At 37.2% G+C, this 21,388-nt stretch overlaps 2 protein-coding genes across 3 annotated transcripts in view; both read left to right on the top strand.

Moving 5' to 3' along the window:
* Nucleotides 1-6,418, top strand: part of LOC139747123 (mpv17-like protein) — a 38,779-nt gene extending 32,361 nt beyond the window's left edge. For both annotated transcript variants that reach the window (XM_071659036.1, XM_071659037.1), the window contains exons 5-6: nucleotides 2,626-2,696; nucleotides 3,923-6,418. In XM_071659036.1, the coding sequence (XP_071515137.1) occupies nucleotides 2,626-2,696; nucleotides 3,923-4,060 (209 nt within the window). In that variant the 3' untranslated portion in view covers nucleotides 4,061-6,418. The remainder of the gene's footprint in view (nucleotides 1-2,625; nucleotides 2,697-3,922) is intronic.
* A 3,936-nt stretch (nucleotides 6,419-10,354) lies between these two features.
* On the top strand, nucleotides 10,355-18,372 carry LOC139747076 (uncharacterized). The gene is made up of 4 exons (XM_071658868.1): nucleotides 10,355-10,442; nucleotides 12,684-12,925; nucleotides 14,206-14,341; nucleotides 17,760-18,372. The coding sequence occupies exons 1-4, from the start codon at nucleotides 10,355-10,357 to the stop codon at nucleotides 17,864-17,866; spliced, it is 573 nt and encodes a 190-aa protein (XP_071514969.1). The 3' UTR covers nucleotides 17,867-18,372.
* The last annotated feature ends 3,016 nt before the right edge of the window (nucleotides 18,373-21,388 follow it).

Genomic DNA, 21,388 nt, shown 5'->3' with positions numbered 1-21,388 from the left:
TGTTTCCTGTTCAGCGAGGTAGTGCCAGGAAACAGATGAAGAATGGCCCATCCCCTTGTGTACACTTTAACATAAACACCCATACATACATATACATAAACATACCAACATATGTACATACACAGACATATGCATATATATACACATGTACGCATTCATACTTGCTTGCCTTCATCCATTCCCGGCACTACCCTGCCCCACAGGAAACAGCATTGTTATCCCCTACTTCATTGAGGTAGCACCAGGAAACAGAAAAAAAAAAACAAAAAACAATATGTTCACATTGTGTCTCTAGCTGTCGTGTGTAATGCACCAAAACTACATATATAGGTATTGGTGTTTTAATTGGCTATTTCTGTCTCAAGGGGAAATATGCAGCCATTATTGCTTGCAGTGGTTCCACACATTGTTTCCATTTCCAGACCCCACAGCCTAAACTTTTCCTTACAGGCAACACACGCAAAATGAAAGATCACAGAGGTTGACATTAGTGACATGAGAATTAGAGTAGAAATTTGTGGAATGACACTAAGATTTTGCAATAGCAACAAATTTGAAGAACATTTTTCTTTTTTCTATTGATGAAATATTTAAGTGCATTCTAAGGTTTCTCCACCAGCAGCTACTTTAATCTTGTATAACCAGCATTCTCAGTAAGAATCATTAGATATTGTCTGATATAGAACAATTGCTAAATTACAGCACAGAATGTGGCATGCTGATGGCAAGGAATTTTGGATATAGTCCGTACATAAGAATTAGATTTGAGAAATTTTTGACCAGGGACATAACACCTTCAATAACATTTTGAGTTTCACATTTTCATAAAATGACATTCTGCTACAGTGATAGATCAGTAGGAATGTAAGTCTTTTGTTCTGCAAGGACCCCGTATTCTAGTTGATATATATGGAAATGTCAAAGAAACCTGTATAAGATCTTCATCCTCACATTTTATTATGTAATACTTTTTGAACCTGTGTCTCACAAGATAATAGATCTATCTAGATTTTCAAAAAGCATTCATTAAAGTTCCACATCAAAGGTTACTAACGTAAGCCACATGGTATTGATGGGATTGTACTTCAGTGGTTAGGAAATTGGTTAACTGGCCATAAACAAAGAGTTGTGATTAATGCTCAAGCCTCAGAATGGTTAAATGTAACAAGGATCAGTCTTCGGGCTGGTTCTCTTCTCATGTATTTTAATGATACTGATAATTGGCTGCTCGGAAAGATATTGAGATTTGCTGATGATATTAAGGCAGCTATTGAACAACTGCAGCTTCAGACAGACAGAGAGAAATTGACAGAATGGGCTCACAGGTGGCAAATGAATTTTGATGTTGATATGTGCAAAGATTTATATGTCAGGAGTAAAAATGAAAAGCTAAACTACAGTGTTAATTTCGTTGAACTGCAAAAGATAAATGAGGCAAAAGAGTTGGGTATGATAATTTCTAGTGGTTTAAAGCCATGTAAGCAGAGCACAGAAGCAGTTAAAAAGGTGAGCAAATTCTTATATATATATAGGTAGGGCTATTGAGTTAAAATCCAGGGAAATTATCCTCATTCCTTACAAGTCACTTGTATATTCCCATCTTGAATATTTTGTTTAGTATGGTCACCCTACTTGAGGAAAGACATAGACAGAATGGAGAGAGCACAGATGTGCTACCAAATGATTCCCGGATTGAGAAACAAATCCTACGAAAGCCAACTAAATGACTTCAATCTATTTAGTTTAGAAGAATAAAGTTAAAGGGTAATCTGAGATAGTTATTCAGAATTATCAAAGGCTTCAATAATCTCGATCTATTAACCTACATAGGTATAGATTTGTAATGGTTACATACCTTTGGCAAAATATGATAAATATTTCTCTTCAAATCCATAACTAACTATATTTGTGCCTCCCTAACTACATGAAAGTTTTATAGTATTTTTTTCCGTTTTAAGTTTTAATTTCTTTCCCTCTTCTTACTAAACTGATTAACGAGTTCCATATCTCCTCCTTTATCACAAACAGCCTTGAAGGGATCCAATAGTCTGTTACAATTTAAATTCCTTTGTATATTACTGATGAAAACCTTAGCAGTCATATTTGTTTGTGACAAAAAGACTTACAAAAATATCACACATCTAACTTTGTGTAACCAAAAATACTCCAGGAGCACCTTATACATCCAACAATAGAGTATCATTAAAGAGACTCATAACAGACGTAAATAATCTCACCAGGTTGAGTTGTATGTGATTTTATTTAGAAAATTACTTTTATTTAATCACAATGAATTTAAAGATATATTTTTAGGATATTTGAGAATATTGTGGACAGTGTTCCTGTATAGTCTGACTGCTACACAATAAAAGGGTTGAGACATCAGACATTGGTTCCCACAATCTGTTTTGAATAGATTGTCAGCAAATTATTTGCATTATTCACCAAGAAATATTGCAAGCATTGGTGTTGAGTCTGTTGCAGTGTTGGAATATGTGATGACCAGAGTGGAAAAGATCCCTCTTCATGATTATATTCTGCTTGCAAGAAATAATGGTTATAATAACTTTGACTCATTATTTTACTGTGTTTTATAATATTCCATTTGAAATTGTTTTTTGACAGGTATGAGTGCCTTGGAGGGAAAGAGAGATTTGCTTGAAGAATGGAGGAAAAAAATCATCCCCACATTTTTGGTTAGTCCACTTTCCTTCCCACATTTTGACATTCATTTGTGTCAGATTCTGAAATATACAATGCTTTTTATATCAGCATTAATTTTTTATAGATATTCTTTTCAAAAGTTTTGAGGACCATGGTGTGCAGGTAACCAACTCTCTACCTTTTTATTACTTTTTGCATCTCTTTATCCATATGTCCATCACATTTCTAATGTGCAAGTGTGAAACCATTTGACATTAGGAAATAACTCCTTCAATAATATGCTTCATTATAAAATAGTTTTATATGTAAAATTTGTGATGCTATCCTTATGCTTCATACCTTTTGTCCCTTTTCTTTACAACCACCTCATTCTGAGGTTAATAAAAAGGAAGATTAAGTCAGGACCAAAGGACTAAGAAAAGGAAGTAAAACAGCAAACAAAGATGATAACTCCTATGAAGAAAAGGATAAAGTCATGTAAAAAAACAAATGTTCAGGCTCTGATCGCTCAAAATCTTTTTTACTCTATTCATCCATCTTCACTTTGGTCTTCCCGTTTTCCTTGCTCCTACTTCTGACATATATCTCTTTTTTGCCACCCTTCCTCACTCATTCTCTCCATACACCCGAACCATTTCAGTAAACCCTCTTCACCTCTCTCAACCACAGTCTTTTTTATTACCACAACTCTCTTACCCTTTCATTACTATCTTGATCAAACTATCTTGATCAAACCACCTCTCACCACATATTGTCCTCAAGTTTCATTTCCAACACATCCACCCTTTTCCACACAACCTTATCTGTAGCCCACGTTTCGCATCCTTGTAATACTATTGGGACTACTGTACCTTCAAAGACCTATTTTTGCTTTCTTTCAGAATTCTTCAGTACTCCCAGGACCTTTGCCTCCTCACCCACCCTGTCTGCTTCCCTGTATATAGATTAATATAATGAAAGAAACAAATGAGAAATTATTATATTCTTCCTTTATTCATTCAGTATACATTAGCATTTGAAATAATTTACATTAGTATTTGAACTATTTAAGTCAAATCATGTGTTTATTAAATTTACTTGTCAGCACAAATGAAATTCATCTCATTTGTCATCATTTTGTCAACTTTGCTCCTCCTCTGAGATACATCCTTTGAACACCCATTAGTAGAATATTACTATGTATCACTGAGTGACTTCTTTCAGACAGCCAGTCCCATTAGTAGAATATTACAATGTATCGCTAAGTGACTTCTTTCAGACAGCCAGTGTGTTCTGGATTCCAGCGCAGCTTATCAACTTCAAATTTCTGCCCCCACAAGCTCGTGTATTATTTGTTGGAACATGTCAAGTCATCTGGGTTTCTATATTATGTTGGTTCAAGCGCCAGGAATTCTAAGCTTACCTAATATTGAATGTAAAAAAAACATTGCATTATTTTTTGTAGGTAATTCTTTGAAACTATTTGTATGCATGGAAGTAAGTACTTTGGGAAAACTAATGAATTGCCCTTGTTATTCAAGATGCCTCATCCATCACACCATCTTGGCAAGATTTTATTCTTGGGAATCATATCAGCATGAACATATATTGTTTTTCATTCTATCATTACTACTGGAATAGAATATTTTAAAGCATTCCTTTTAAGTAAAAAAAAAAAAATGCAAACCATTGAATCAAATATTCAATGTATTAACCAAGAGTAGTTTAGTGATTACCATGGGTTAGCATACTGTAAATGCATTTCTGATTCATCCCACATTAAAGTATCACATGTCACAAATTATTGTGAATTCTCATATTGTTTACTTTTCAAGTGGAGTGTAGCTCACTTAATTCTTTAAGGGTAAAGTCAAAACATTTTGTGGTGCCCCATGACACAGGTTTATTGAAAAATTTAAAAAGAAATATTTCCATTCATCTATAGGTAGTCTCTAGACAAATTTAAAAAAAGACTTGTAAATTAATCATATTTGAGGCTATACAAACATTTAGATATGACATGAATCTTAAGGCCATACCTTCCCTCAGTGTGTTATATTGGTAACTAACTATTAAAGATTCTTTCCCAATGCTAAATGTGGATGCATGAAACACAAAGCAACCTTGCATACTAATAAAGCATTCCTCCCAGTTTGAATATTGATGGGAAAAGGGAGCTCATACAAGTATGGCTAGTCTCAACACCATTTCATACTACCCCATATGGGTAACTGATGTTAGGATTTTTTTTTTTTTTTACCTCTGTTAATCATAGTTGCTTGTGGCATAAAGCAATTCATTATAACCAGTAAAGCTTGCCTGCCAGTTTAAATGAAGATGGGAAGAAGCAACTCACACTGGTATGGCTAGAAACCCAACACCAGAACCAAACAAGTATGGCTAGAGTCCCAGAAGGGTTAGTGGTACTGGTCAGTGAAGAGTGTCTGCTATATTACTAAATGAAATGTTTTTGATCACTATGTATGTTACGTGATTATGGTTAATCAGTCTCTTAGTAATGTGTGTTTATATTATGACCTGTAAATACATAGTGCTAGTTTCATGCTTTTTGTCAAGATTTTTTATTTATCAAATTATATAGTACATAGTGTGATCAGGGATTATGAAATCTAACAATCAACTAGATATCAAATGTATGTATAACATTTTTACAGCTTATGAACATAGATTTTCAGTTACAGACCTTGACCTCCTCCCAATATATTTTCAAAGGTAATGTTGCTCTTACATTTTTTTACATTATCATCTCTACTCTGACCTTGATTACCACCAGCAGATCTGTAGGCATGGAATTGGCAAGGTTTCCAAAGTGTTGCTGGAAGCAGCAGCCTGATCATGCATTATAAATGCCTGCTGTGCCTAGAAATCTTAAGTATCCACATATTCTTGCTTCCAGGCAAGAATTAAGGCTTTCTTTTCTTTAGGAATGTAAGAGTGAATCATTTTGAAGCACAAATGGAAGAAATACAGTGTCCAGAAGCAAAATTCCCAAAATGAAGTGGCATTCAGGATAGACTAAGCTCACTCATGCAAAATGCTGGTGCAAACACTGTTAGAAACTCTAGTTTTTGCGACCGGATTTATGATGATTTCACCGAGTGTCATGTGCTTGTATCCACAATAAACCGTAGCTATGTATTGCCTTTGAAATATATGGGGCGGAAAAGGCCTTTTGCGGACACTACCTTTAATTATGTTGGCCATACTATTGCCATAATATTTTTGAAATATCTAGTTTAGTCAGCTCATAGTAGTTTGTAAGATGCTGGTTTTTGCAAGAGTAATGTGATTTTTTTTTCATCATTATTGCTCAATTTTTTTTTTGTTCGCAATAGAAAACATTTTTTATAGTTTAATGTTATATGAACCATAATATTATTGGTGTATTATTATTAACTGGTGTTTTGAATGAAATATATTACTTGTTTGTTTCTTTGCAGTATGATACAGTATTACAGTTAAGATAGTTTTCTCACTGTGATATATATAAATCCTAGGGATTTTGCCATTTATGCTGTTTTATTAATTAGTTTTTGTCTACACTGTATTGATGTTGTTAAAGATTTAGTTCTAGGTTCAAGCAAGGTTCAGGCCCTTGTCACACGACAGTTCACTTCCTGGGTACATGGGTCTGTAGCATAAGCAACTTAAGTCTTAAACTATGATTATTTTCTTGAATTGTAGAGAAATCATATGCCATAGGTATGAAATATTGTATACGGAATAATTTGTTGAAAATTCATGTTTAATATATTGCTTAAGTATTATTAACCTTAGTTAAAACTCTTTTGCAAGTCATTTCTTCATGTGGTCTTGATGCTACCTTGCAGAAGCAGGAAATGGTGGTGTGGAAAAAGTACACATACACATATTATATATTATCATTATTATTATTATTATTATTATACTTAGTCGCTGTCTCCTGCGTTAGCGAGGTAGCGCAAGGAAACAGAAGAAAGAATGGCCCAACTCACCCACATACATATCTACATAAACGCCGACACACGCACACACACACACACACACACACACACACATATATATATATATATATATATATATATATATATATATATATATATATATATATATATATATATATATATATTTTTTTTTTTTTTCATACTATTCGCTATTTCCCGCGATAGCGAGGTAGCGTTAAGAACAGAGGACTGGGCCTTTGAGGGAATATCCTCACCTGGACCTCTTCTCTGTTCCTTCTTTTGGAAAAAAAAAAAAAAAAAAAAACGAGAGGGGAGGATTTCCAGCCCCCCGCTCCCTTCCCTTTAGTCGCCTTCTACGACACGCAGGGAATACGTGGGAAGTATTCTTTCTCCCCTATCCCCAGGGATAATATATATATATAATATATATATATATATATATATATATATATATATATATATATATATATATATATGTGTGTGTGTGTGTGTGTGTGTGTAAAGTACACAAGTAGCGTTTCCACATGATTTTACTTATCTGTCTATCTGTCTATAGACATTATAAACATTGATTAGTCTTCTAGAATTACCAGTACGTTAAAGCATTCATGAGTACCTTTTGAAAGAAATATATGTCTGCACACTATACTGTTATAACACTAGTTTTAACAAAGAAAATATATGTACCACAGATTATTCAGACAGACCGAAGTTTTCTAGGCTGAGGTCGAATATCAGAGACAAATGATATACTCATTAGGGGCTCAAAACCACAGGGATGACTACCGTACTAGAGAACTTTCATCGCTCTGTTGAACAGGTTAATAAGCCACTGATTTTTAGCCTGGGACTCATTAAACGCAATTACTGAGAAATTATTCATACTTAGAGCAATCATACTTAAAGCAAAAGTTATTATTGACAACAAAGAAATACCACTCAAAAGGACAAAAACCCTTTTGTGGTTATTAAAGTTCCACATATTTTCGCACATTTTGGCCTAGAAACTGGAAATTCTACCCCATGCATACATTAAACGAAAGGATCTAATTACTTATCTCCCCCTGCCTCATTCATCAGGTGTTACCATCAAGTTCAGCTGTTCACACGTTACATTTAGGGAAATAACCATATACCCTTCTCGCTCCATTTCGTAAAATCTTTTAGTTCCGGACTTTGTCTCCACATCTCGGGAAAATCGTCTTCCTCTGTCGAATGTCGCGTCGCATCGCGTTGTCTCAGTGCAACTGTGTACCAAAATGTCTGTCATTCATACTTATCTAAGCCCCATCTACATTATGGAAAAAAAAAATAATGTCTGCGTCCATGGGAAGCGAAATCACATGATATGATGACCGGGAATGGGAAAATAATTGAAAACCAGTGTGGTAACAGATTTCGAGAACCGCTTCTCATAAGGCTCGAAGCACGACGTACTTCGAGGATCGTGTTCAAGGATCGTACCATCTTTGCTAATGGGCTGGCTGCACCGTCGTGCTCAAGGGTTGTACCTAAGATGTTAATGACAGGGAAAGACACAGGTACACCACCTGTTTTTTTTGTATTCCTTGGTAACACGATTTTTCTACATTTGTCAAAGACGTACCGTGCCGCCGAGTTCAGTTCTTCCTTGTTTTGCTCGATCTTTCCAAGACTTACTCAGATGATGATGTGTGTGTGATGGTCTGTCTATCTATATCATGTAAATACGTTTTCAGTTAACAGTATCACTCAGCTGTTTCGATTACTTAATGAACCGTCTCACAACCGTCACTTTTGCCACTCGGCGCATCCAACTCAATAATATTTTCTGGGAACTTTAAAAAGGTATATAGAGTTCATTATACTTTTTCTCCCCTAATACCTGCCCCCCCCCCCCTCTTCCTACTTTAGAAACTTTCGTGCCCCAGACTGGCGTCTATTGCTGAGTGTCCCGTATGAAGGAAGGTTTCTGTTACGTATATCTACACATGGTGTCTAAGATACGCTAGTGACCTTACCTCCCCGTCACTTGATGAGAAGACTAGCCTCTCTCTCTCTCTGGATATACGAGGCAATGCTATATATTTTGCAACACCATTTCTTGCACTTTTACGGTTTTTTTTTTATTTATTTATTTGCTCTCCTTGTCTTTTGATGTGGTTGGATACAGGTGTGGTGCATACGATTCACCTGGGGCTCATAGACAATACCACGAATGAACTTTCTTGGTCTTGTATCTTCCATAGTCATAATACTTTTCTTCTTTTTTTTTTCTCTCTCGCTTCTCGTTTATGGTTTGAAGTTTATGACTGTACTTAAACGTCAAATCGAGCACTCATACATCTGCTTTTATCATGCCGTTTAGAATATCAGAGTTGTGTACCCAAAGTTCGTGAGGGAAGGAATTACCCACCATGTTCGTTACTTATCGCTGTATGTTTTGTCGTTCTTATGGTTACTGTTGGTGGTTCTCGTCCTGCTTCTTGTGATATATGTCAGGCACCCACTCATCGACCCGAACACCCGGGTTGGTAGAGACGCCTTTTTTTATGTCCGGGACTCGAATCCGGGCACAGTAGACTGGTGGTGGGGAGCAACGCTAACCACTTGCCCTTATGGAACTTCGCAGGGTCGTGAAGATGTCAATTTTGTTGTTCTAGTGTCTTTCCTTGACGTATAACTAAAGGGTTACAGCGCCTAGACCACGAATCACACCGATCCATTCCTAACATTAGAGAAGCGCTGTCATGTCACTGTATGTTATAACTGAAATGAGTTATCGCGCAATGACGTCTGTTTCCGCTTGGCCAACCGTTATAAATCAGTGATGCAATGCGCAAGTTTAGGGGTAAATACACCAATTATTTAAAATCAGGAGAGACGGTTTCTCTACGGCGTTGACTTCAATCAATACGTCTTTTTTCCCCCTTCGTAAAGCTGAGACACAACGCAGGCAACTGAATGTTGTAATGAAGGATGATAAGAGGCTACCTTGAAGAACGCCCTTCAACATCAGGTATATTATTGTGGCCTGGGTCACGTTCAGTTATATTTCTCACTAAACGTGTCATACTACATGAAAGGCGCTCTTGATGGGAGTCTGATAGTTTCTTTTTTTTTGAGAGGGGGGGATGTAAAGGTTTCACTACACTTATATTGACGTATCTTATGTTACTGAGCGGGAATTTATTCATTTTCGTTAGTCGTCAATCCCCCCTCCCCCTTCTTTTTTCTTCAGGTCCTACTAAACGCGGTTAGATGTTCATTTTGGTCAGCCCTGATATCTTCTCGTGCAGGCCGGTCAAAAATTTTTCCCTTGGGTAGTATGACGGGATGGTCTTTGACACAACTCTCGAAGGAGCATATCAAAGGTCACTCCACAACACGTCCAAAGGCCATACCGTCGTGCAGAAATACCGTACCGTCGTGTTTAAGTGCTCAAGACGCGTAGCATTCTTAACTGCAGGAGTGTGAACTTGCAGTGTGCCCCCACACCTGCCTTCAATATTCATAACTTAATTCCTTCGAGTTCTCCTGGTCAGGGAAACTCTTTATTACCATCATTTTCCATGTGCTTTCCATTCTTACGAGATGAGATGTTGCGGCTGCACACACACACACACACACACACACACACACACACACACACACACATTCAAGAGGGGGGGGGGGATCCCAAGAGTGTAAAACTTCCTCCTTCTACTGTACAGATAGGTAATTGCGCACACGCATGAATAATGATCCTAGATAATAACACAAGAATGATGAACGAGGCTCATCTTGTGCCATTCCCGCGCCAGACTTGCTCAAGGACGGACGTGCCCGCTGAGATTCTCGGCCTCGACAATCCAGGTCAGGTTTGATACTTTTCCACTTGTTTTACTTATATCTTGTTGACTTGGGATCTTATTTCACTGGCAAAATAAAAGAGGACTGGTGGAATGACTGTTAATAAAGCGTAGTGATTAAATGGCCAAGCCTCAGAATGGCCTGATGTAACAAAAAAGTGGTGTGCCACAGGGATCAGTTTTGAGACCGATTATCTTTATATATATATATATATATATATATATATATATATATATATATATATATATATATATATATATATATATGATATATATATATATATATATATATATATATATATATATATATATTTTTTTTTTTTTTTTTTTTTTTTTTTATACTTTGTCGCTGTCTCCCGCGTTTGCGAGGTAGCGCAAGGAAACAGACGAAAGAAATGGCCCAACCCCCCCCATACACATGTACATACACACGTCCACACACGCAAATATACATACCTACACAGCTTTCCATGGTTTACCCCAGACGCTTCACATGCCTTGATTCAATCCACTGACAGCACGTCAACCCCTGTATACCACATCGCTCCAATTCACTCTATTCCTTGCCCTCCTTTCACCCTCCTGCATGTTCAGGCCCCGATCACACAAAATCCTTTTCACTCCATCTTTCCACCTCCAATTTGGTCTCCCTCTTCTCCTCGTTCCCTCCACCTCCGACACATATATCCTCTTGGTCAATCTTTCCTCACTCATTCTCTCCATGTGCCCAAACCATTTCAAAACACCCTCTTCTGCTCTCTCAACCACGCTCTTTTTATTTCCACACATCTCTCTTACCCTTACGTTACTTACTCGATCAAACCACCTCACACCACACATTGTCCTCAAACATCTCATTTCCAGCACATCCATCCTCCTACGCACAACTCTATCCATAGCCCACGCCTCGCAACCATACAACATTGTTGGAACTACTATTCCTTCAAACATACCCATTTTTGCTTTCCGGGATAATGTTCTCGACTTCCACACATTTTTCAAGGCTCCCAAAATTTTCGCCCCCTCCCCCACCCTATGATCCACTTCCGCTTCCATGGTTCCATCCGCTGACAGATCCACTCCCAGATATCTAAAACACTTCACTTCCTCCAGCCTCTCACCATTCAAACTCACCTCCCAATTGACTTGACCCTCAACCCTACTGTACCTAATAACCTTGCTCTTATTGACATTTACTCTTAACTTTCTTCTTCCACACACTGGCTATGGTATGAAATATAAAGAGAGTTGCAGGGCATACTAAGTTGGATGGTAAAGCCATGGCATAATATGACTGCCTGTAATAGTTACAAACTGATGGACGAGACTCCAACATATGCGGTACATGAGTATCAATGTCAGAGTAAGTGACACGTTTTATATACTGGAGATCCAAACGAGAAACGAAAGCTTTCGTATAAGAGTTTGCCGAGCCTCGATAGGTAAATGAGGATGAAAACTTTCCTCTTGAAAATCTAGTACGACCTTGTGTTACGTAAAGTAAGCATTGCGCGAAGAAGCAGTGAAAAAAAAGGGGAAGGGGGGTGTTATACATTTTGGATTCATAGGTACGGTATCCGAATTCAAAGTTTAGAAAACTCTAATCCTCATTTCCTATTGTGAGTTGGCGAGTCCGTACCTTAGATACTGCGTTCAGTTTTGGAAAAAAAAAAAAGGAAAGAAAAAAGGATGAAGGGAGTACTGCTACCAGCACGAATGACGAACTGAAGAACAAATCCCATACAAATAAATAAACGACTAAAATTCAACTAGCTTATAAAAAAAAAATTGGGTTAAAACGTGAATTGATACAAGCATTCACGATGATTCAAAGGCTTTGATAATTTCGATCTAAAAGCAGCTTTAATCAAAGGCTAGATTTTTCTCATTTCACATAGAATAATACACAGAATTCGTGGGTGAACGTTCGACGACGAAGAATGAAAAAAAAAAAATAATGAAACAAAGAATAGAAATAAAAAAAAAAATAGACGAACTTCAACTGGTAAGTTAACATATGAAATGATTTGCCGACTTCTACAGTATAGCTGAGATCAGTTCAATATAGTCGTCTGAGAACATATGTGACAAATATACTTCAAGTCCGACATTATCTGCGCCTCTTTAGTTACACACACACACACACACACACACACGTATAAAGTTTACGGGTGTTCTTCCGTAAGTTCTCTCTGTCTTACCACACTAATCTCATGTCTGATCTCTTCCACCATGAACAACGTAGGAAGGAGGACCCGCCTCTTGCACCGAAGGCCAATCGAAGTCTCCAGCTCTCTCCCTAGCTCCTGGACAGAGTTACCAGGAGCCCTCCAGAATATTCTACGAGTTCCAGGCCAAAAAAGGGGTCGTGAGAGTATGGGCGGTGGCGGATCAACGAAGTGTGTGGCGGTGGCAGGGGTGATGCTCATGATGGCTACACTGACACTCCCCACCTCTGGTGTCATAACATACGATACATTCAAAAAAGTTAGTGGCTGTGTGTGTGTGTGTGTGTGTAACATATTTTCCTTAGCGTCGATGGCGGAATTTTGACAGGTAGCAGAGCTGGTTATTATTATTATTATCATTATTATTATTATTATTATTATTATTATTATCATTATTATTATTATTATTATTATTATTATTATTATTATTATTATTATCATTATTATTATTATTATTATTATTATTATTAAAGTAGATGTACCGTTTAGTTTATAAGAGTTTCACTTCAATAATCATTCTTGTAGTAGGCTTGGCCCAACCTATGATAAACATCTCAGGTCACGACATTAGCTTTATATTCATAAATGATCATATATTTTTCACATCGGAACTTACGTAACCGCTACACAGAAGACGTCTCCTTTTTAGACTTCTCAGCACGTTCACATCCAAGCGTCTCTCTCTCTCTCTTGCATCCCTATAAGCTATACGTACGAGTCCAGTTATGCTCGCTTACCATCTTCCCGATACCACGTACACTTATGTATATCCCCCTTTTTAAAACCAGTTCTCATTCAGCACCCAACTCCATATACCGTTCACCCTTAGCATTCACCTTACTGAATACCCCTTGCCCGCCCCCAACACCCCACCTCCAAATCAAAACCTCAACTGCCACATTACCCACTTTAGCATTCAAATCCCCTATCGCTAAACCTCAACTGCCACATTACCCACTTTAGCATTCAAATCCCCTATCGCTAAACCTCAACTGCCACATTACCCACTTTAGCATTCAAATCCCCTATCGCTAAATCTCAACTGCCACATTACCCACTTTTGCATTCAAATCCCCTATCGCTAAACCTCAACTGCCACATTACCCACTTTAGCATTCAAATCCCCTATCGCTAAACCTCAACTGCCACATTACCCACTTTTGCATTCAAATCCCCTATCGCTAACACCGAATCTCTCGTATGAAAACAGCTGACATACTCGCTCATCTCCTCCCAGAAAACACTCACCTCTCTTCACCAGTCCTCTCAGGTGGCTTGGTGCACCAGTACTAGTTATCACCCAACTCCTCGCAATCCACTTTTGTGGGCACTGTGGTAACCACAGATGCACAGACTATGTGGTTTTAAACGAGGAAGTTTATAAAAGAAATGTGGAGTTGCTGTGGTGGTTCGTATCCTTCCGTTTTAAGGAAGTCATCGGAGCGTGTAAAGCAGAGAAAGACTAGATGGATAGATTCCATTGGCGAACTTCAGAAAAAAAAAAAAAAACCATGTTAAGTTGTGCTGTCTATCCCCCAGGTGTCTCTCTCTCAGCCGGATACTATGTTTTACGCTGAAATCAACACAGAACCCATCAAGCTTCAAGTTGGCCTCAAGACAACCTGTGCCATTTTGTGCTTCAATGACCCCGACTGCGACAGGTTCTGTATTGAAGGTAGGTGCCATTTACCCCCATCAACGGTTGCATCCTGTTGCTTTGCTAAGGGTGCTGTCTTTCTTGCTCTGTTCATGGACTGTGTTGTAATGTCTACCCGCCCCCCACAACCCCTACGTGTCCTGTTCCTCTGTTAATGGTGTGTGCTGCACCGTGTCCATCTCCTGTTCCTCCTCTTAACTGTGCTGTGCTCTTGTCCTGTTCCTCTCCTACCAGTGTCCCCGGCTAGGAGGTCCGTATGTTGATGTGCTCTCGTGCCCCCCCGTGGCTGTACGCCACACCTCGGTCTTCCGATCTCTGTACTTCACTTTCCTAATCTGAAGCAACATCATGCTAAAAAAGAAAAAAACTGAAGGGATGACCACAAAAATGCGATCGCTAAACACTCATGTAAATGATCACCCCCACAGATCTTGAAAATCCCGTTATTCTATACCCCTCTGCTGATTATGACACAGGCAACGTCACTGAATCTATCTTAATTGCTAATAATAACTTTACTTTTGTCCCTGGGCAATTTTTTTTTTTTTTTTTTTTTTTTCCCCCAAAAGAAGGAACAGAGAATTGGGCCAGGTGAGGGTATTCCCTCAAAGGCCCAGTCCTCTGTTCTTAACGCTACCTCGCTAATGCGGGAAATGGCGAACAGTTTGAAAGAAAGAAAATATATATATACATATATATATATATATATATATATATATGTGTGTGTGTGTGTGTGTGTGTGTGTGTGTGTGTGTGTGTGGTGTTTCCTTCGCTACCTCGCTAAAGCGGGAGACGGGGATGAAATATAATAAATAATATAATAATGTATACATATTCTTGCATCAAACTTTTGATTTTTTTTTTTTTACATGAAATATCTACTAAGCTTTTCTCCTAAAACAGATATAATCACTTACCTTAAAATGTTCGAAGCGTAACCTACCTTTCCTCATCATTTCTGATAACCTATACACTCACTTTCATCTCCAGTTGAGAGGAAATAAAAGGAAAAACAGAACTTGTAAAGTAGATAAATCATGATGATGATATGAATAGTTAACGTAGTCAATTCAGAAGTGGAAAAATCTTATGAAACACCGAGCCTTCAAGACTCCCATATGGGCCACATGCATAGTGAGAGTGTATGTGGCCTTAGAATTAACTTTAACACCTAAAAGTGTTAAATTTTTTTCGGTTGGTGGACGTAACTGGGAGTTGAAAGGCCTACTACAACCCAACCAACCAACCAACACTCCCACGAAACACGATAGGATGACAATAGAATCATATTACCTTTTTTTTCTTTTCAACCGTTCATGACAATCTTTTAAAGCATCAATAGATATAGATATTAGCAAAACTATATGCCATCACTGCTAAATGAAACAGCTAATATCACGATTTTGAATATATATATATATATATATATATATATATATATATATATATATATATATATATATATATATATATACATATATATATATATATATATATATATATATATATATATATATATATATATATATATATATATATATATATATATTATCCCTGGGGATAGGGGATTAAGAATACTTCCCACGTATTCCCTTCGTGTCGTAGAAGGCGACTAAAAGGGAAGGGAGCGTGTGGCTGGAAATCCTCCCCTCTTGTTTTTTTTTTTTGTTTTTTTTCACCAAAGAGGGAACAGAGAAGGGGGCCAGGTGAGGATATTCCCTCAAAGGCCCAGTCCTCTGTTCTTAACGCTACCTCGCTAACGCGGGAAATGGCGAATAGTATGAAAGAAAAAAGAAAAGATATATATATATATATATATATATATATATATATATATATATATATATATATATATATATATATATATATATATATATACTTAAAAATGCAAACCAAAAATACAAGATACAAAAATATCTCCCAATAAACAAAGTAAAATTCAAAAATAACTCCACAGTAAACTAATGTTATTTTTAAAAATCGGGTTTGAGATGGAAAAGGAAATATCCCACACACATGAATCACTCTTTACGGTGGTATCACTTGATTCCTGGGAAAACAAAGAGATAGAAAGTGTCACACTAGTTTTGTTTACTTCTACAACAAAATTAAATAATGTTGCTTACCTTGCATGTCCATGGTGGGCACTCCATGCCTGAACATTTCGTTAGTTCTTATTCCCTATTAATTGTTTTTTCTACAGTTCGTAATCAACTTTTCCTTCTATCTCGGTATTCGTGCATGCATACTCAAAATCTAAACGCTTTATCGCATTCTCTGACATTTTCCTTATCATAGCCTTATCAGGTTCACTTTCGTCAGTCAAGTCTGCATGATTCCAATGAACTTTTATTTCGTGAATGTTTTCTCTACGGTTGCTTCAATATCAACAACATCTGTGTATCGAAAATTGACATCAATCGATTTACTGTGATTGGAGGAACACCTAAACGTTTACTCTTTAAAAACGTTTACCTGTTCTACATAATGTTCCCGAGAGCAGAGAGGGAATTAGTGAAAATGTAGGGTAAAGGGCGTTAATCCAAGTGCACTCGGGAACTTATCGAGTTTCATTGCTCCGTGGACTCATAGGAATATATATATATATATATATATATATATATATATATATATATATATATATATATATATATATATATATATATATTATCCCTGGGGATAGGGGAGAAAGAATACTTCCCACGTATTCCCTGCGTGTCGTAGAAGGCGACTAAAAGGGGAGGGAGTGGGTGGCTGGAAATCCTCTGTTCACAACGCTACCTCGCTAATGCGGGAAATGGCGAATAGTACGAAAGAATATATATATATATATATATATATATATATATATATATATATATATATATATATATATATATATATATGTTGGAAAGAATGTATATCAACTGACTTATATATATATATATATATATCTCTTGTGTCTCCCCTGATGATGTGATTATTACAAGAAAGTGCACTTGGGAACTTATCGTGTTTCATTTTCCCAGTAGACTCATAGGAATATATATATATTTATATATATATATATATATATATATATATATATATATATATATATATATATATATAGGGAGAGAGAGAGAGAGAGAGAGAGAGAGAGAGAGAGAGAGAGAGAGAGAGAGAGAGAGAGAGAGAGTGGATGGGCCATTCTTCGTCTGCTTCCATGGCGCTACCTCGCTGACGCGGGAACAGCGATTCTGTATAATAATGATAATATATATATATATATATATATATATATATATATATATATATATATATATATATATATATATATATATATAATACAAACAGATAACGCAAAGTAAAGTTAGACAGAAAGATAAAAACACAGTTTGGCTAATGTATACACAAACCCTTGCAAGCATGCTTGGAAGCACTGGCAGACACATATTCAAATAAGACATTGTTTCAGGTGATGAGTGTCTCATGTACATGCGTAGTCTGTTTGATTTGTCCATCAACTTCGATTCATTTACCTGCTACGAAAGGGAGCCCCGTGCATGTACCATGGATTACTAATACCTGATGAAGAGCCAAAGTGCGATCTTTAAGAAAAAGGCGTGCAACAGATGAAGGAACCTGAGACGTTAAAGACTTCAGAAAGTCGAGATCCGCCCGAGTTATGCCATCACCATCTCCAACTCAATCTTTCTCTTGCATTCCGTGAAGGGTCAGCCAGAAGCAGCAGCAGCAGCATCTCCAACTCAATCTTTCTCTTGCATTCCGTGAAGGGTCAGCCAGCAGCAGCAGCTGTGACTCGTCTGTTCCCCACACCTCATACAGAGACCCACCTCCCATGGGTGAGGAGGGGGAGGGAAGGTTCCTCTGTGATTTAACATCCAGGTCATCGCCGCCTACGTTACTCCGCTTCTTGAGGCCAAGCTTTCGTGACGCACACGCTATATAACACATGCTTTAGCACATCCGCCATATTGAGCACTGTGCCTTTCTCATTTGTGTGAAAAAAAAATACCATTCGGCCTAACTAGATGACTTCTAGTTCAAAATGTAGAATGTCTAATAAAAATTTCTTTTGATGTCTGGAGAAGCTTACTCTCGCCCTATGAAAACAACGAAGGAATTTTAAAAAAAGACTCCTTGCCAATGTTTACATCCGGCACAGTCCAAACGGTTGGGCGAGCACCGTATGTGTCAACACAACGCTCTTTGTTCGCCAGTTGTTACCGAACTTATTATTGCTTCTACAAAAAGTGCCTCGCAGTAGCTGTTATATACGCCGTTACATATAGAAAACTTAGGTCATTGCCGTTCTACCGAACGCCGAAAAGAAGAACTCTAAATAGAGAAGGAAACGCGTGCTGCTTGGATAAATGATATCAGGCTTGAAGACTAAGGAACATCGTCTCAAAAATGAATATGACAAACGTTGATATGCAGTGAACACTTCATTTCTGGTGAGTTACCATTCTTTAACTAGCCACGATTTTCATTTCAGCACTACCATCCTGGTAAAAAAAAAAAATACACTACAAATGATACTGAAGAAAAAACCGTACGAGAAATTTCGTGATTTCTGCAAAACATTTTTATCATGATTCAATTCCATATCAAAATATGTGCGTTCAATTGAAAGCAATTGCGGTCTAAATCTCACCTTCGACTTTTTGGAAGCAAAATTTACCTCCTATTCACTATCGACATACCGCAGTAAAAGCAGTTTCAACATGATCACAAACAAAGCAGTCGAATTTAATAAGCCTCTAGCGACATATATATATTTTCATAGCTTCGTTGGTGATTACAACTGGCGTATCTATAAGACATTACGTCACATACATACATGTTATGCCGGGCAATTTCGTAACTTCACAAGGATAATCCACCATCACAGATAGAATTAGGATTTGACCATCTCTCGCCCCTTATTAATGTTCAACTCCGACGGGAAGTCAGTCCATTTTGTCTACTTGATCATGGCCAAGAAAATGTTCAGATGTTTCCATAACCTATTTTACTACAGATCTGCGAGTTCCTGAATCAAAGCGAAATTCATGAGAGCGAGAATACAAACAAAAGCGTTTACACCGGCATGTTTTGCCTCACAGGATGCGTGCTCATATTGTTTACATTCTTGCGTTATCCCGTACTTGCTAGTGTCATCACTAAAGTTATATTTTCAGAATCAGTCCGCCAACATGCAATTCATTTGTCGCAACAAAAAAAAAAAAAATGCATTCGTAGTACTCATTTGTGGTTTTGTGTGAAGACAAACATCTATAAGAAAAGAACAAATAATATGACACTAGTACTGCGCATCAACCATGTCAGTAATCGTCCTTCCACTGCATCACTAGAAGGACTGTAATCACAAACCACTTTCACACTATTTTCTTTGTTAAAACTAGTGTTATAACAGTATAGTGTGCAGACATATATTTCTTTCAAAAGGTACTCATGAATGCTTTAACGTACTGGTAATTCTAGAAGACTAATCAATGTTTATAATGTCTATAGACAGATAGACAGATAAGTAAAATCATGTGGAAACGCTACTTGTGTACTTTACACACACACACACACACACACACACACACACACACACACATATATATATATATATATATATATATATATATATATATATATATATATATATTCCTATGAGCATGGGGAAAATGAAACACGACAAGTTCCCAAATGCACTTTCGTGTAATAATCATATCATCAGGGGACACAAAATAATTGCTTTTATTCAATAAATTTCTCCTATAGTTTAGTTGATAGGGTTTGCTAACGCAACACCTGGTCAGACATTTCCAGGTGAGGATATTTCCTCAAAGGCCCAGTTCTTAACGCTACCTCGCTATCGCGGGAAATAGCGAATAGTATGAAAAAAAAAAAAAAAAATATATATATATATATATATATATATATATATATATATATATATATATATATATATATAAAGATGAAAACAAATCAGTACCTCTGTTAAGCAATCTACTTAAACTGATTTCAGCGACGTTATTTATAGGGTCTTATCTTATCTATACTCCTAAGTAACCGTTGCTAGCGAAGGCCGTTGGGGAGAGCTTGACCAAACCGTTTGAAGCTTCGCTATGCAGGAGCGTTAGTTCGTCTTATTTTTTTCTTACAGTAATGGCAACTTTGAATAGATTCTTCTGGAAACGGTATAAAACCATAATAGTAACGTTTGTGGTGTGTACGATTAGGTTAGCCAGCTTGGCTGACGGGGGAGGATTCCCCGAGTTAATGCTATTACACGTTGACACAAGAGATAATTTAAGTGTACACATAATATAGCCACACACATACACGCACCTTTATCAGATAACTTAACATTCATCGATAATCAAAAAATGTTTTACACTGGAGGAGTACGTGTGCTACACTAATGGTAAAAGTGGTAACCGGGATAGACTGTCATCCCCTGAACTGCCAAGAGGAACTGTCACGGAATGAATTAAACGGTTTATCAGAAATCTAAGTGTAATTCATAATTCTTACTTGAATCATTTTTGTTCATCTCTCTCCTCAAAGGATTCTCACCCCCCCCCACCTCCAAAAACATTATCAAGATATGACCACTCAATTATCCTGGGGTAATGATGACTAACAACCAATAAATCTAATGTCCTGATATGCTTGATATATAGCTAAGAGCGACCATTAGCAAATGAACACAAAGCCCAGCTCCCTCCTCATCCTGCCACAAGAGACTACCCACATACCGCGCATTATTATGACAGAATATGTCGCAATGCCTGTGAGACCTCGCCCCTGGTAAGTTTCCAACTATGGTAATTTCACCACACTGGTAAACACGTAACTTGTGTTGATTCTTACTTCTTTTTTCTTTTAGTGTTGAAGAGGCATTCAATCTGTTCAAGGTTAAAGCTGAAAAAGCGTTTGCTAGACTTTACAACCACGTGATTAGACTAACAATGTGTAAGAAGCAAAAGCCAATTTGTACTGTTGTGACGACGTAAACTATGAAAGTTTGTGGAGGATATAATTTTCCTCCAAGGCCGTTACACTTCCCCTTGCCCTTAAGAATGT

Source organism: Panulirus ornatus, chromosome 67 (assembly GCF_036320965.1).
Source record: "Panulirus ornatus isolate Po-2019 chromosome 67, ASM3632096v1, whole genome shotgun sequence".
In the NCBI taxonomy this organism is placed as follows: Eukaryota; Metazoa; Arthropoda; class Malacostraca; order Decapoda; family Palinuridae; genus Panulirus; species Panulirus ornatus.
The sequence above is the reverse complement of the archived record's forward strand: the minus strand, read 5'-3'. Positions and strand labels throughout refer to the sequence as shown.